Source organism: Bremia lactucae (genome assembly GCF_004359215.1).
Source record: "Bremia lactucae strain SF5 chromosome Unknown BlacSF5_NotPlaced_9_SHOA01000002.1_551695bp, whole genome shotgun sequence".
Taxonomy (NCBI): domain Eukaryota; phylum Oomycota; class Peronosporomycetes; order Peronosporales; family Peronosporaceae; genus Bremia; species Bremia lactucae.
This window is the reverse complement of record NW_027152021.1, coordinates 47,858-62,436: the sequence shown is the minus strand read 5'-3', so window position 1 is coordinate 62,436 and position 14,579 is coordinate 47,858. Positions and strand designations below refer to the sequence as shown.

The following is a 14,579-nucleotide window of genomic DNA, read 5'->3' as shown; positions in this document are numbered from 1 at the left end:
ATGCGTGCCCTAAAGACCGGTAGGTACCCTTAGAATCGTTTAAGATGCGCCTAGTATAAACGTGCTTAACAAGCCGGGATTTCGCTGACTCAATATCTGCCGTCTTCCCTTTGCAGTCAACCCTTCCACAGCAACCTGCCCCGCTCTCGCTCGCTTTTCTTCTGATGGGACCGTGCATGGCGTCCCAACGAGAAACACACCAACGGATGACCCCCAAGTCGTGATCCCAGAGGTCCACCAGACTCTCGAGTGGTGTCTGTCATCTCCGCCTCCTCTTCACCAGTTTGACGAGCCTCCTTTGGTTATCGAAACGTACGGTGACGTGGATCCCTACCACTAGCACCGCAGCAAAAAGAACACTTACGTAACCGATTATAGCTGAGAGATTCCAGGGAGGGAGATATCAATTAGTCAGCGCAGCTTTACATTTTATTAAAGAAAAACAGAAAAATTATTGGTAATTATTTTTTGCTCCGTCCCTATAAACCCTTCGGCTTATTTACCTTCGCCACATTTCTTTTATCAGCTCCATGTCTGCGAGGTCTTCGTTAATTGTGTTAGTCAAAAGCTCAAGCCCTTGTCGTTGTTTATCCAGAAGCTGCAAGCACCACATTGTAAGAAATTGAAAAGCATTGTCAAAAAAGTATCCCTACATACCTCATAGACTCGCTCCAGATCCTGCGGACTTAGGTGACTCGTCAAAGGTGGCTGGGCCTCCTTTTGCATTTGCTGCATGGACACCGCATCCGCCAGTCGGGCTTTATATTGTCCTGGTGAATCCAAAAGCGTCTGCAGCTTCTTCAGCGCCGTCCTAGAGCCAAAACCTATCAGCATTGTAAATATTTTTTTTAAGTAAATGCCAACTTACGCAAGCTCCATCTCTTCGCGCTGCAGAGGCTTGCCGTAATTCTGTAGGAACTCAATGTCTTTCATTGCTTTCACTAAAGCGTGAAAGAGCTGCACGTGTTTGTGACGACACTTTTCCAGCTTTTCTTCCGTCGCTCGCGTCTGTTTGTCCATCTCGACGAGTTGGGCACGCAAGTCTTCAGTGTATTTGTTACACTTTTCCGCATGCTCCTGTTGCGCCTTAATCCGCTTAAGTAAGTTGTCAAAGCCCACAATTGGCACTGGCACACAATTTAATGGATCGGGGTTGTCCAGCTCAGCCTGATTCCACAATCGCTCACTAATATGCGGCGGTCGCGTGTATAAATGCCGTAGCGTTGGGTCGACTGTATTGTACATGAAAAACTTGAACCGCGACTGGACAGGATCTTGATACGCTGCCTGGACGGAGTTGAGTTGCGCTACGGAGGCATCTGCGCCTACAATGATTGGAGTTAAGGTCGTCAACGCACCAGGAGCGGCCCCAAACGGCGATGGAATAGCGCTAGACGAGGGCGCACCAAAATTACTAAAAAGCGACGACTTTGTCGTACTTGGCGCTCCAAATGCGCTTGTTCCTGTTGTGGAGGCTCCCGTATTAAACCCGAATCCTGTGCTGGGGGTTAAAGGCTTCGGATTAAAGCCAAACCCAGAGCCAGTTGCTGGTGTCTGACCAAAGATCGAGGGATTCGCAGTTGCCCCAAAACCCGTGGGAATCGTCGAAGCAGTCCCTCCAAACTGAAAACCCGGGTTACTAGCTGCAGGAGTCGCACTTGTTCCGCCAAAATTGAAGCCACTTGATGCAGCAGGTGCAGCAGAAGTACCACTAAAGCCAAATCCTGTATTACTGACACTTGGAGTCACAGTGGTGCCTCCAAAGCTGAACCCAGAGCTTGCAGGCGATGGTGTAGCTGCAATTGGACCGCCAAAGGAAAAGCTACTTGATGCCGCAGGAGCCGGTGTAACTGCGTGAGCGGGTGTGGCACTAAAATTAAAGCCGCTTGAGGTAGCAGCTGGTGTCGCGGAAGCTGCTGTTCCTCCAAAGCTAAATCCTCCTGTTGGCGCTGCGGACGTCGCACCGAAGCCAAAGCCGCCAGAGGCTGCAGCAGGGGTAGTTGATGCCCCTGTGCTAAAGTTAAAGCCACTATTTGCAGGCTGCGTCGCTCCTGTAGTGGCTCCAAACATACTACCTCTTTTATCTGTTTAAATAGATTTGAAATGGGAGCAATAGCGCCTTAGATTTGTGGTCAACACAATTCGAAGACCTTGTTAGCCAAAATACTGTCGACTTTATAACAATATGTGATGTTGCCTTAGATACCTGTCTATGGCGGGGGACGGCACGGCTTTAAGATGGCAAGGCGGAGCCTAGCCCAGACAGCGTAAGATGCTTGGCGCGTACACAAACATGAGACTTCTGCTACGATTGGCTGAAAAGAATTCGATTTGTATCCAATCATGAGATTCCTTGATTCCCGAATCAGACTATGGCGGCGCAAGAACGCGAATGTTCGCTGGCTGCAATAGGAATCAAATGGCGCATGAGAGAGCGCCAAGTGTCTCAGTCATGGCAAGAAATAAAGATGCAAAAGATGAGCGCAAAAGATTTGCATCCGCTGGTTTTTCAAGCGCCAATTTCCATCGAAGAGCAACAGCTGACGAACTCTCGGCTTCATTCTACTCTTGATGAATCTTTTTCTCAAAGCAGAAGCACTTGTGAGACATCTCCTGAGCTTGAAATATTAAAACATGGAGATTTGGATCCGCTGGGAGTGTTAGGATCGTGTGATGACTTGACGAAGACGGCAGAGTACGAGTCGACACGATCGAGGAAGACAACGACGCTTTCAAAACAAAGTGTCAGGTCGCATACGGTAAAGCACAAGTGGAAGACACATACCGATCGTTTGCTTGCCAAGTATGCGGACACTACATTCAAAATCAAAGCGAGCATGCTTGAAGTGAATGACCTCGAGAACGACATCTCGTTTGCTTCCAAAAGCGAGTACCAAAAGGCAGAAAAGTTTCCAAAGACAACTGTGATCACGAAGACTCGCGCACGAATAGAAGAGCTTGAGACGAATTTTATTAAAGTCGACTCAAGGCCGCATTGTTTAGACAAAAAAACGATTGAAATTTCGCAAAAACAATACATTTCTAAAGTCAAAGAAATGGAAACGCGACTGATTGAAAGCTGGAATAACAATCAAAAAGTCGAAGCGCTGCGTATTGCAATCAAATGCGTCAAGTTACTTGCGGACACTGATACTGCTCCTCAGCTGTATCCGTGCGTGTTTGCACTCGTTAGTGAAATACTGGATGTGTTTGGAAATCTCGTGTTTAATCGAATACGCTCTCGAGCATCAGAGGACGAGAATGGACAGCCGCTTCCGGAGCCACTCTCAGACCATTTTATGAGTTCGGACATTAACATTCAAGCCACGGAAATGTGTCGAAATTGGTTTTACAAGACAGCGTGCATTCGAGAGCTACTTCCTCGAATGTACGTGCAAAAAGAGATGCTGAATTATCGGCATGGTATTGTCTTATGTGAGTGCCTTTAAATATTGTAGCTATATTGAACTCGCGCTACTTCGTTGCTATCGCTTCCTTTGTGATGGCGAGTATTTTCAGATCACCTCGCGGCTGTCAAATATGATCAAGTAGGTTCTTTCTAAACCTTGAGAAAAGATTTTGCTGTCTAATCTCTTATCGTTTCAAGAGGTGTTGGTGACCCAATGGTGGCGTTATATACGCGGCTGTACTTGGCATTTACCAGTTGTGAGCTGCTGGAGAAAACATTTTTAATTGACCAAACCATTGTCGTGAGTAGTACATTATGTGACTACTTCTGTACATTTCATTGGTACCGCGAATCAAAGCTCGAGCAGTGGCTATTGACGCATGACATGTTAGAAGACGAATACTTGGCATTGCATTCCCCTGCTGTAGAATGGCTCGTGAAATGTGCCGCTCCTGGCGCGACTCAAGACACTTTTGATACGCTCATGACGCACTACCAAGAATACTCAAATTGCTCAATGGTACTGAAGCATTTGACTGAGTGTTTTGGTGCCAAATTTTACGCATCTAGACCAAGTGAAATCCTCGGATTGATCCGCTTAGCTTCTCGATCTCAAATTTCCGAATGGCATCTTTACAGTCTTGTGGCAGTCCAGCTAAGCCACGTTGCGGTCATTGCAGGGGATGAAGCAGGTGGCAAGTGGCGATTTTTAAACGATGCATGGTCGTACGTCACGTCGCAAGACAATGTGACGCAGTATATGGAATGTGCAGCCGCTTATATGAAACTCCTTGCAGCGCACTTTTCGGTACGATACATCTAAAGAATTGTCAACAATTTTTTACTTAAGCCGCTATTTGTCTTTCCGCACTAGCATCGGGAAGCTCTGATATTGCTTAAAGACATTGTCAAGCATTTAAACTCGGCTACACTCGACACATTGACGGCAAAGACTTACAATATGCTTGGTGCAGTCATTGAAAACGTAGTGTTTGGAGCACAAGCTCATTTCGAGTTTTTTTCGAAAGTCATCCCATCGCCAGCATTCCTAGTAAGTTATGCACATAAACAATTGCCATGATTTGACACTAAGTGGGGGCATATAAAACTGAAGACTTTAATAGGTATGTTTAAGCAAGAATCGAGTGTGGATGTCGCCAAAAAAGTTCTCAGAGCTTTTGTGAGTAGCAACTTGAAAAACTCGTCGGTTCGGTCGCGCTCCTTGCGCCTTCATGTTGTTGGAAGCGAAGCAGCTGTCGCCCACACACTCTTAGTGGTCTGTCGTCGCGTTCATGATTCACTGGACTCGCTTAGCTCTTTATCCGAGCGCGACGAGGCAACTCGAGACATTTCGGCCTTTATCACGCGGCTTGGAGACACTTTAAAGAGCAAAACAGCAACCGAACGAGCACAAGACGAGGAAGCAGATGCTCTGCTCATGCTCTATACAGACTGTCGACGTGCGTTTTACAAACTCGAGCCAATTATAGTCCTTTTGTGCACCAAAATCCTCCAACTAGCCATGTACGTTCACAAGCGTATTAACAATGGTACAGCTTCTGGGATTGGAATGACAAAGCGCGCTTCTTTACAACGTGGCTTTCTCCAGTCATGCTTGGCGTTCGCCCACGTGACAATACCATCGATTGATAGTCCATTAACAAAGCTCCAGCTTTTGATTCTGGCCGCAAGTGGGGCATTGGTGATGAATTGCATCCCACAGATGGATGCATTAGTCAAAGCGTCCATTGTTTTGATTGCCGAACTTAATTATAAAGCGCTTCAACCTGAAAATCAACCAGAAGAAGAGCTGAATACAAGCACGTTTAGGCACAGGGTCGCTGGTGGACTTTTAGGGGCTGGAAGCAACAGTGCATTACAGCGCCTCGTGCAATTGTGTGCGCAGTTGATGAATTTGTTGGTCTACGCTCCGTCTTTAAACGACGAAGATGCTTTTTACTTTGTGAATGCAACGCGCAAAGCTTTGTTCAAGTCACTGGCATCTCGTGACCTCGAAGCTGGCATTGCCCGTGTGCGTGTGCTCTTCATGTTTATTCAATTGTATTATTTATGGGGTCAGCGATTACTGCCTCCTTGTCTGCATGGGGTAGACTCAAACGATCGATTGTATGCTGGAGATGACACGTATCGAATGGAAGTGTACAATCGATTTAGTTTGTGTGTGGAGGAAGTCGTGAGAGAGATTCGCGCATTGAGCGAAAGCCCTGACGACGCTTCGAAACAATTTGCCGAAGCGCAGACCGAATTGATGCTGGATTTTATCAATTTGGTAGCGCCTATGCTTCAATACGGTGAATTTCAAGTAGGTGAAAACATTCGACACCGCAAAAAGAGTCGCTCGGGTGTCGTGTTGATACATAAATGCCTAAATTTTTGTCATGAGAAACTCGAACACGTTAAACGAAGAGATGTGTCTGCGAGTACAAAGGAGATGAGCAGGTGGACGTACTTTGATAATACACGCGCGTTCGTTATTAAATTGATGCAGGAAATGTCTAAGGATATGGAGGGTAATAAAGTGGATGCGCAAGCTGTTCAGGAACTCGTCGAAGCGCTTGGCTCCTGAGTGATTGGGATCTCCCACTTTCCCTACATTCATACCTTTGTTCCTTTGCAACACCATGACCTCTGCTGCTCGTACCTGTCCATTCAGTACACCATTCCCGTTCCCGCTCCTGCTGACAACGCTGCACCTCTAGATGTATGTAACGGGGTGTCTCGTTACATTAGTATTATTTCCTATAAGAGGAAAAACACATATTTCGTATGAGAGGAAATAAATAAAGAAGTGCAAAACTATTATCGTTATTAATTTTGACTGAAATAGTTCCAATATTTCCAAATTAGATAATATTGATGCAATAAGACATTAGCTCTATTGATTGGTTGATTTAAGTCTAAATCAACCCCGCCAATCGTTACAACTCCAGGATTGTGCAGTGCACAAGGAGGCGCTATACTTAGTTGGATATTAATATAATAAGTTCAGTTGTTAATAGAAGATCATTACGTAGGAAATTAAATATATTAATACAGGTTTTGCTTTTCCCTAATTATAATCCTTTGAATTACCTTAAGTAGCTAAAGACTCTTAGCTACTTAGAAACCTTCTTCTGTACCCCTGTGTACGTGAAGTTTCGAGGCACCTCACCTGCACTGTAATCAGGTTAAGGTTAACTAGTACTGATCGGTACTAGCAAACGGCGTCCCGTTACATCTGGTAGCACTTCAAAGTCCGTTCAACAACCTACGCACGTTTTATATAACATGTACATGTTTGATGAAGAAGGTTGAAGCTTTCCAGCCCCTCAAGAAGGCTATCACGCAACGCAAGAAGAATTTACTTATTTGAGTGACCTTGAATGGAGAGCGATTGAACGAATAATTTCGTTCGTAGGCGGGCCAGCCGTTGGCGCTGTGCTGTACACTCTGGGCAGAGATTAACAGCATGCGGCCATAGCGGGGTTCGTACAACATGAGCTCGACGAGGCCGCCCAAGAGAAAGTACCCTTGCATTACCATCAAGGCTCTCAACACACAGCGGTGTTGAGAGAACAGGGTGCTCAACAGTTTGAACAGTTGAGACAGCAGCATGTATATGCTGCTAACGGGCCGATGCTTCCGCTTCGAGCCGAAAGCTTAAAGATAGAAATAAATAAGTTTAAGGCAGTCATAGGCGACCCCCTTCTGAGATGGTTCGTCGAGTTAGACGACGCCATAGAAGCTCGTCGTATCAGTGATGATGCGACGAAAGTGAAATTTGGCATGTCCAACTTAGCCGGACGTGCCAAATGCCGAAGTTAGGCTCGAGCTGTGCTCCTGAATTTGACGCAGGGAAGCGTGACATTCACGCTTATGCTCAACATATACGATACCTGGTCAGTTTTATCGTGAGTCATACAATAGATAACGAACACAGGTAACTGTGTTTGTTAAAGGTTTCGCAGACAGTCCTGATAAGACCCAACTGTTCCGGCTAGAATTAGAGTCGCTAGACCAAGCGATCTCTATAGCGGAACAGAAGGATTTCGTCTTAAACAGGCTTTTGTCCACTCGGGTGCTTGTCGTCCACCGAGACAACAAGAATACGGAGGTCCAGAACCCATGGATCTCTCGTATGTAGAGAGCGAGAAACCTCGCTCTTCAAGTTACAAACAATTACAGACATTTAATCGCTGTCAAAAAATGGGCCACTACGTATATGAGTGTAGTTCCCCACGGGAAGTTCCTGAAAAACCTGAGCGAAAATTCCGACCTCTCGCTAGGAAAAGTGGAGGACGCGGATCCGGCGCTGTAATGCGATCGCAACGGTGAGGGTGATCGAAAGAAAAACGATCGGGATTATTAGGTACGGAGTGCCCTACTGATCCAGCAACGCCAAAAAAAGAATTTAAAGAAATTGCAGGTCATTCGACGAAAGTTACTCCTCACACGCAAACATTGTGTACTACTGCCCCAGGGGACGAGGTTAACCCCATCACCCTGAAATAAAAGAGTCAAATAAGTTGCCATTAGTCGACTGTGGAGCGTCAAAACATTTTAATAGACTCCAATCGCTAAAAGATCGCAGGTTCAATTTTTTGAGTGCGATATCCCTATTCACAGTGCGCCAGCAACAGGCGCTTCTGTAACGGTAATGAAACGTGTAGTAGGTATCCAATAGACATTAAAGGGTCAACAGTACGATGATGATTTCATCGTACTATATTTGGATTGGATTACAAATTTGATGTCACCCTTGGATTACTATGGCTCAGAAAGTACGAGCCATGTAAAAATTAGCAGGATCAAGCCGTGACGATGCCTGTCTCTTTTCATCAGATGGCCAACTGATGAACGTCCTAGAGCGTCCACAAGCGTGTGGATGTCCTACGAGTGAGTGCGATGGCCTCACTTGTGGTTCGGTTCAGTCGTTAGCATGACTGCACACGACCTCAGTGTGGATACCCAAGACGTTGTGGAGTTAGATCCCGACGGCTGTGCACAAGCACAGGCAGCGTCGAAGTTCAACCATTGTGACGTGGACATAGTTACCGACGGCTGTGCACAAGCACAGGCAGCGTCGAAGTTCAACCATTGTGACGTGGACATAGTTACCGACGGATATGGCCAAGCCGAGGCAGCGTCGATGAATTCGACCACTCTAATAAGTTGATTGGTACGAAACAAAGATGCTTGCTTGGAATGCAACATCCAAGAAAGTTTAAAACGCCAGTCTATAAGAGACAGTGCGAAAGTCCTAGGTCGACTAGAGAGTCAATCGTGGAGGATTTCGCTGTGGTAGCGCAACCACAGCTAGAGGCAGTTGGGGAGGATACCGCCCCCAAAGTTTCTGTGGGAAAAAGTCTTCGAAAACCTGTGGTCAAAGATTCCCAAGTACATTTGGAAATAAGTTCCAAAGAAGAAACTGAGACAATCAATGTCTTAGCAAACAATGTATAGAATGTAGGCGCTTATACACTTGATCTATAAGCGCCTCCGAAGTTAATTTCGGAGATATCTCAATTGTCAACGCTAGAACTGAAACGGTTCTTGCGTGATCTGCGTAGTGGCAAAGACAAGCAGATATGCGTACTTGTCACAGATGACAACTACGTGGTCGATATTCGGTCGAAATTAGTATTTCTTATAAAAGAACGGGCTCTCAGCAGCTCTTCGATGGACGAAAGTGTTCTCGAGGAGAAGACTCGAATTGAAATTTTTGCGTCCCAATCCTGGGATTTATTGAAGACAACCTTTGATATCAGAATTTAAAAGAATTCAATGATGTCTTATCCGAATCAGTACCGTGCGAGTTGCCTAAGGATTACTTTACTCGACCCGAAATCGACCTAATTCCAGGTTCGAAATGATGTCTCATGAAGCAATAGCCATTGCCTCGTGAACGAGTAATAGTGATCGACAAATTCTTTGCCGAACGCTTAGCAGCGAGCCATGTGAGGAGTCAACTTCCCCACAAAGCTCTCCAACCTTCTGTGTGCGCAATAGGAGGATGGCGGATAGTGCATGCATTCAATAAACTGAACGCTGCAACAGTACCCCCTCAAACACCGATACCACGAAAGACTTAATCATTGATGGTATGTCAAAAAATAGCAAAGAACCTATTAGCTGTTGTTCATCACGCATTGTTCTAAGGTCAATGCGAATTTACCAATGTTGAGTTAACTAACATAGAAGTAGACAACAATGCTGAAAAACTCAGCATCGAAAAAAATCATATTAATGAGAATGATAAATCTCTCATTAATTTATAGATTAATATCTCCGCAATACGAGCCGGTCGCACTAAAAAAAATAAAACCGAGTCAGCCGATTTCCTGCTGGCAAGAGAAGCCGTGGTCCGTTCGTACCAGATTCCATCGCCGATGCGGTGGACCGACAGAAACGGAACTCTGACGAAAATGGAAGAGCAAACATACTGTCATTTGAAATTAACGAACTAGTCCTACTGTCTACGGTAAACCTACCAAAACAGATAGTGACGAATAGTGGCAGTTATAAATTACTGCCCAGGTATATCGGCCTGTTTCGTGTCCTTACATCGCCAAGCAATGCGTAAACGATCGAGCTGCCTTTTGGTATGCGTACGCATCCTACGTTTTGTATTGGGCGTCTCCGCCCGTACCATCTGTACGAGGCTTCTTCCGATTCCGGATTACACCGGAACGGTCAAGGGCATCCGTCAAAGCCTGATAGTTCTGAGCCAAAGACTTATTGTCTCGGAACAGGGTATGATTCTCTTGAACCAGACGATCCACTTTCCTTCAAAGAAGAGATCTTCTGACGAGCCAATAACAGCTCGTTTTGAATGGACTGATGTGTCCTTTCGTTCGCCAGTTGTTCAGTCGCGCACAACTTTTTAACTGGTCACGAGAAACATTATCGACCGTCACCGCTAACTCGCGACGACGGAACTGCTCGTGATCATTATTCTCCCTTAAATAATAAACGGTGTCATTTAAATCACGATGTTGAATCGAGCTCGTTAAACGAGGCGAACCCGATCTTTCCTTCTCCTCCACATCCATTGAAGGATTCAAGAGGTGAGAAGCGATGTTTTGTTGAAGGCTTCTCGAACCACCGTAAGGCAAAGGGGGTCCGAACGAGGTATCTCGTTCGTTGGCGAGGGTATCCACCCTCGCATGATAGCTGGGAACTCGTTCCCAGCTGATGTTGGAAGTTCCGGGTCTAGTCTTGCAGTACGACGAGACCTATCCTCCTCGCCGGAAATTTTATCGGGGAACGAGCGCAACCCGTGCTCGTAAGAAATTGGAGGTTATCAATCCCTTGACGCATCTCTTACGAGATGAGAGTCCTTTAATGGAGATCTTTGAGGCAATATGCTTCTTTAGGGGCATGACCTGCACCCTTAAAACAGCATGGGCATGAGCTCCCCACGACAGGCAAGAAATTTCTGCCTCTGTAGACAAACGGTGCAACTTATAGCGTGCACCGACTCCGATCCGTTTGTCGAACCGTACACGAAAAGCATTTAGTTTGTCAAGCCAGACCTCACGGCCTATGTTTTGTACATTCTGTACAAAGGCTGTCCAAGTTAGGAACAAAGATTTGACATCCTTTGCCTGTTTGCAAGTGTACCAACGATGCCGGTAATAAGCATCGATAAAGAATTCCGTTTCATCCTCACCAGGCTTGTGAAGCCTGAACAAGTCGAATAACGGAATATGATTTTGGTCGTCGGTCATACGAGACCAACGAATGAGATTTATCTTAGAAAGTAACCAAGGGGGTGATGTAACGGGGTGTCCCGTTACACAAGTATTATTTCCTATAAGAGAAAATAAGCAAAGAAGTACAATAATACCAAATTTGATATCATTCATGCAATAAGACATTAGCTCTACCGATTGGTTGATTTAAGTCTGTATCACCCAACTAATCGTTTCAAGACACGATTGTGCGGTGCGCAAGGTGGCGCCATACTTAGTTAGATTTTAATGTAATAAGCTCAGTAGTAGATAGAAGATCGTTACGTAGGAATTTAATTGTAGAAATACAATTTTACTTTTCTAAATTCATTGAATTACATTTTGGTAGTTAAAGACCCTTATTTACCTAGAAACCTTTCTCTGTACTCTTGTGTACCTGAAGTTTCGAGGCACCTTGCCTACACTGTAACGGGGTGTGTCGTTACATGAAATTAACACTTGAAGGTTGTTAATTCTAAAATGTAGATAATATTCGGAGAATATTACTTTGCATGGTAATTTTCTAGAAGCTTATCCATTGGTAGGTATAGACCATTATATCTGCTTTCTCCGCGGTCCAGTCAGCGCTGGACGCGCGCAAAGAGAAAGACAGATACGACTTTATTACATGTTTTATTTTAATTTATAAGTAAGTTAGTATTAAGTAGATAGACAAGAAGAACTTAATTATAATAAGACAGATTTTAATTAACTCTCTTTAAAGCAAGTGTTAAAAGAGAAGTCTTCCTCTGCACGTACTAGTGTACGTGAAGTTACTTGAGGCACCACTCGCAACTGAAGCAGTGCGAAGTGGACTTGTACTGAAGCAGTACAAGTCATAGTGCCCCATACACGTGGTAGCACTTGTTGGTCCGTCCAAGGACCACATTTCCTTCATCTAACATGGACATATTAGATGATAATGGAAATACGCATCACGTTTTGCGTGATAGCTACTCCTTTCTAAGTGACATAGAAAGGAGTGCGGTCGAACGAATGATTTCAACCGTAGGGAACGATGTCATCTTGTCCATGCTGTCCGGTTTGGACAGAGATGTTCTCCATTCAGCCATCGCCAAGTTCATACAACATGAACTTGACGGTTGAGGTTACAACAGGTACAGACCCCTGTACCTGGGGTGACGCAGACGCGTCGTCCCGAAACCTTAAAATTGACATCTCTAAGCATAGAGGAGTCGAAGAAGACTCCCTTTTAAGATGGTTTGTCGAGTTGTACGATGCCATAAGGGCTCGTCACATCGTCGACGAGCAAATGCAAGTCGCATTTGTTCAGTCAAATTTGGCAGGTCGTGCCAAAACTTGGGCACTAGGCCTTACGTTGCGCGACCCATTTTTCTTTGGGTCGCTAAAGACTTTTAAAGCCCGGCTCAAACAGACGTTTGAACCGCCTAGGGCGGAGTTTAGAGCTCGGTCAGAGCTTCTGAAACTCAAGCATGGCAAGCGTGATGTTCACTTATGCCCAGCACATACGACTCTTAGCGAGTTGTATCACAAACAACCCAGTTCATGAACACACTTTGATTACGGTGTTCATGCAAGGTCTTACGGATGGTTCCGTAAAGATCCACCTGTTTCGCTGGAACTGGATACGCTTGAAGAAGCAATATCCGTTGCGGAACAGGATGACTTTAGCTCGATACAGGCTCAAGCTAGTTCGTCATCATATCGTCCTCTAAGACGACACGAACTGGGAGGCCCAGAACATATGGACCTCTCTTATGTCGAAAGCGACAAACCTCGCTTTTCGAACAACAAGCGATTGCGGAAATGCAATCGCTGTGAAAAGTTAGGACACCACGCTCATGAGTGTAGGATTCCACGCCGAGTACCGAGAGGTACTGAACGTAATTATGGACCGAATACCAAAAAGGGCAACGGTCGCGGGTCCGACGTTGTTGCGAAATCGCAACGTCCTACTGATCCAGCAACTTCAAGAGAATTTGCAAATTTCTTGACTAAAGTTGCTTCAGACACACAATCATTATGTGTCTCTGCACCTGGTGATGAGGTATCCCTCATCACCTTGAAATTAAAAGTGACAAATGATTTGTCATTGAGAGCCCTAGTGGACAGTATGAGCGTCGAATAATTTTATTCGTCGTCTGTCGCTAGAGAATCGTAGGCTCAAATATGTTGAGCGCGACATCCCTCCAATGAGGATAACGGTGCGTCAAGCGACAGGCGCATCGAAAACAGTCACGAAACGCGTAGTGAAATTTTCACTACACGTTAAAAAAATTACAGTACGACGACGGTTTCATCGTACAGAATTTGAATGCCAAATTTGATGTCATCCTAGGTTTACCTTGGCTCAGAAAATATGAGCCAAGGATCAGCTGGCAGCATCGATCCGTAAAGATACCTGCCACTTGTTCATCAGATGGCCATCGGATGAGCATCTTAGAGCGTCCACAAGTGTGTGGATGTACTACGAGTGAGTGCGATGGTCTCACTTGTGGTACAGTCGTTAGTACGACTGCACAAGATCACAGTGTGGCTACTAATCACCCTGTGGAGTCAGCTCCTGGCGGCTGTGCTAATGCACAGGCAGCGCCGAACGTCCACCACTCGAATAAGTCGAGTGGATTGAGACATAAATGTACGCCTAGCGGGCGAAATTCTAGGAAGATACCAGTTGTCTAAAACGGACAACACGATGATCCTAAGTCGAGTAGAGAGTCGACCGTAGAGGACCCGACTGTGATAGCGCAATCACAGTAGGAAGACGTTGAGGGAATAAGGCCCCACGTACTTGAGTAGAAATCTCCTTAAATAGTTAATGTTGAAGTGACAAGACTTCAAGATCCCGAGGGATTGATCCTCGGCAGCCTGTGGATAAATCACAGGAAGAAACCGAGTCATTGAATGTCTTGGTTAATGACGGATCAAGAGTAGGCGCTACACGCTTGATCTGTATGCGCCTCCGAAGTTAACTTCGGAGATTACTCAATTATTAACCCTAGAACCCAAGCGGTTTTTGAGAGATCTGCAAAGTGGTAGATCAAGCAGATCTGCGTAATCGTCACAGAGGACGAATACGTAACCGTATTCGGTAAGCGGTAATTTTTGCAGAGAACGAACGGGTTCTCAGCAGCTCATCGATGGGCGAGTGTTCTCGATGTGAAGACTCGGATTGAGAGATACACTACTCAATCCTGGGAGTCATTAAAGACAAATCCGCTATACAAGGATTTCATTAAATTCGGGATGAAACAGAGTATTCGAGTTGCCTAAGGATAAAGGCACTCGACATGAGATCGAGCTCAAACCAGGCTAGAAGTACTGTGTCATGAGCAGTGGCCACTGCCTCGTGAACAAGTACTTGCGATCGATAAATTCCTTACCGATGGATTAAAAACGGGCCATGTAAGGGAGTCAACCTCCCGACATAGCTCTTCGACCTTCTGTGTGCGATA

At 45.4% G+C, this 14,579-nt stretch overlaps 2 protein-coding genes across 2 annotated transcripts; one reads left to right on the top strand and one right to left on the bottom strand.

Annotated features, from left to right (window-relative positions):
• Window positions 1-116: 116 nt before the first annotated feature.
• Window positions 117-2,185, bottom strand: CCR75_008040 (uncharacterized protein; the record flags this gene model as incomplete). Its single annotated transcript, XM_067966095.1, has 5 exons — window positions 869-2,185; window positions 658-811; window positions 504-598; window positions 317-359; window positions 117-296 (listed from the first exon to the last, which is right to left on the bottom strand). Exons 1-5 carry the CDS (start codon window positions 2,068-2,070, stop codon window positions 117-119), a joined length of 1,674 nt encoding a protein of 557 aa, XP_067823649.1. The 5' UTR covers window positions 2,071-2,185.
• A 187-nt stretch (window positions 2,186-2,372) lies between these two features.
• Window positions 2,373-6,226, top strand: CCR75_008039 (uncharacterized protein; the record flags this gene model as incomplete). The annotated part of the gene is made up of 5 exons (XM_067966094.1): window positions 2,373-3,388; window positions 3,459-3,548; window positions 3,608-4,217; window positions 4,284-4,460; window positions 4,503-6,226. 5 exons carry the CDS (start codon window positions 2,373-2,375, stop codon window positions 5,994-5,996), a joined length of 3,387 nt encoding a protein of 1,128 aa, XP_067823367.1. The 3' UTR covers window positions 5,997-6,226.
• Between the last annotated feature and the right edge of the window lie 8,353 nt (window positions 6,227-14,579).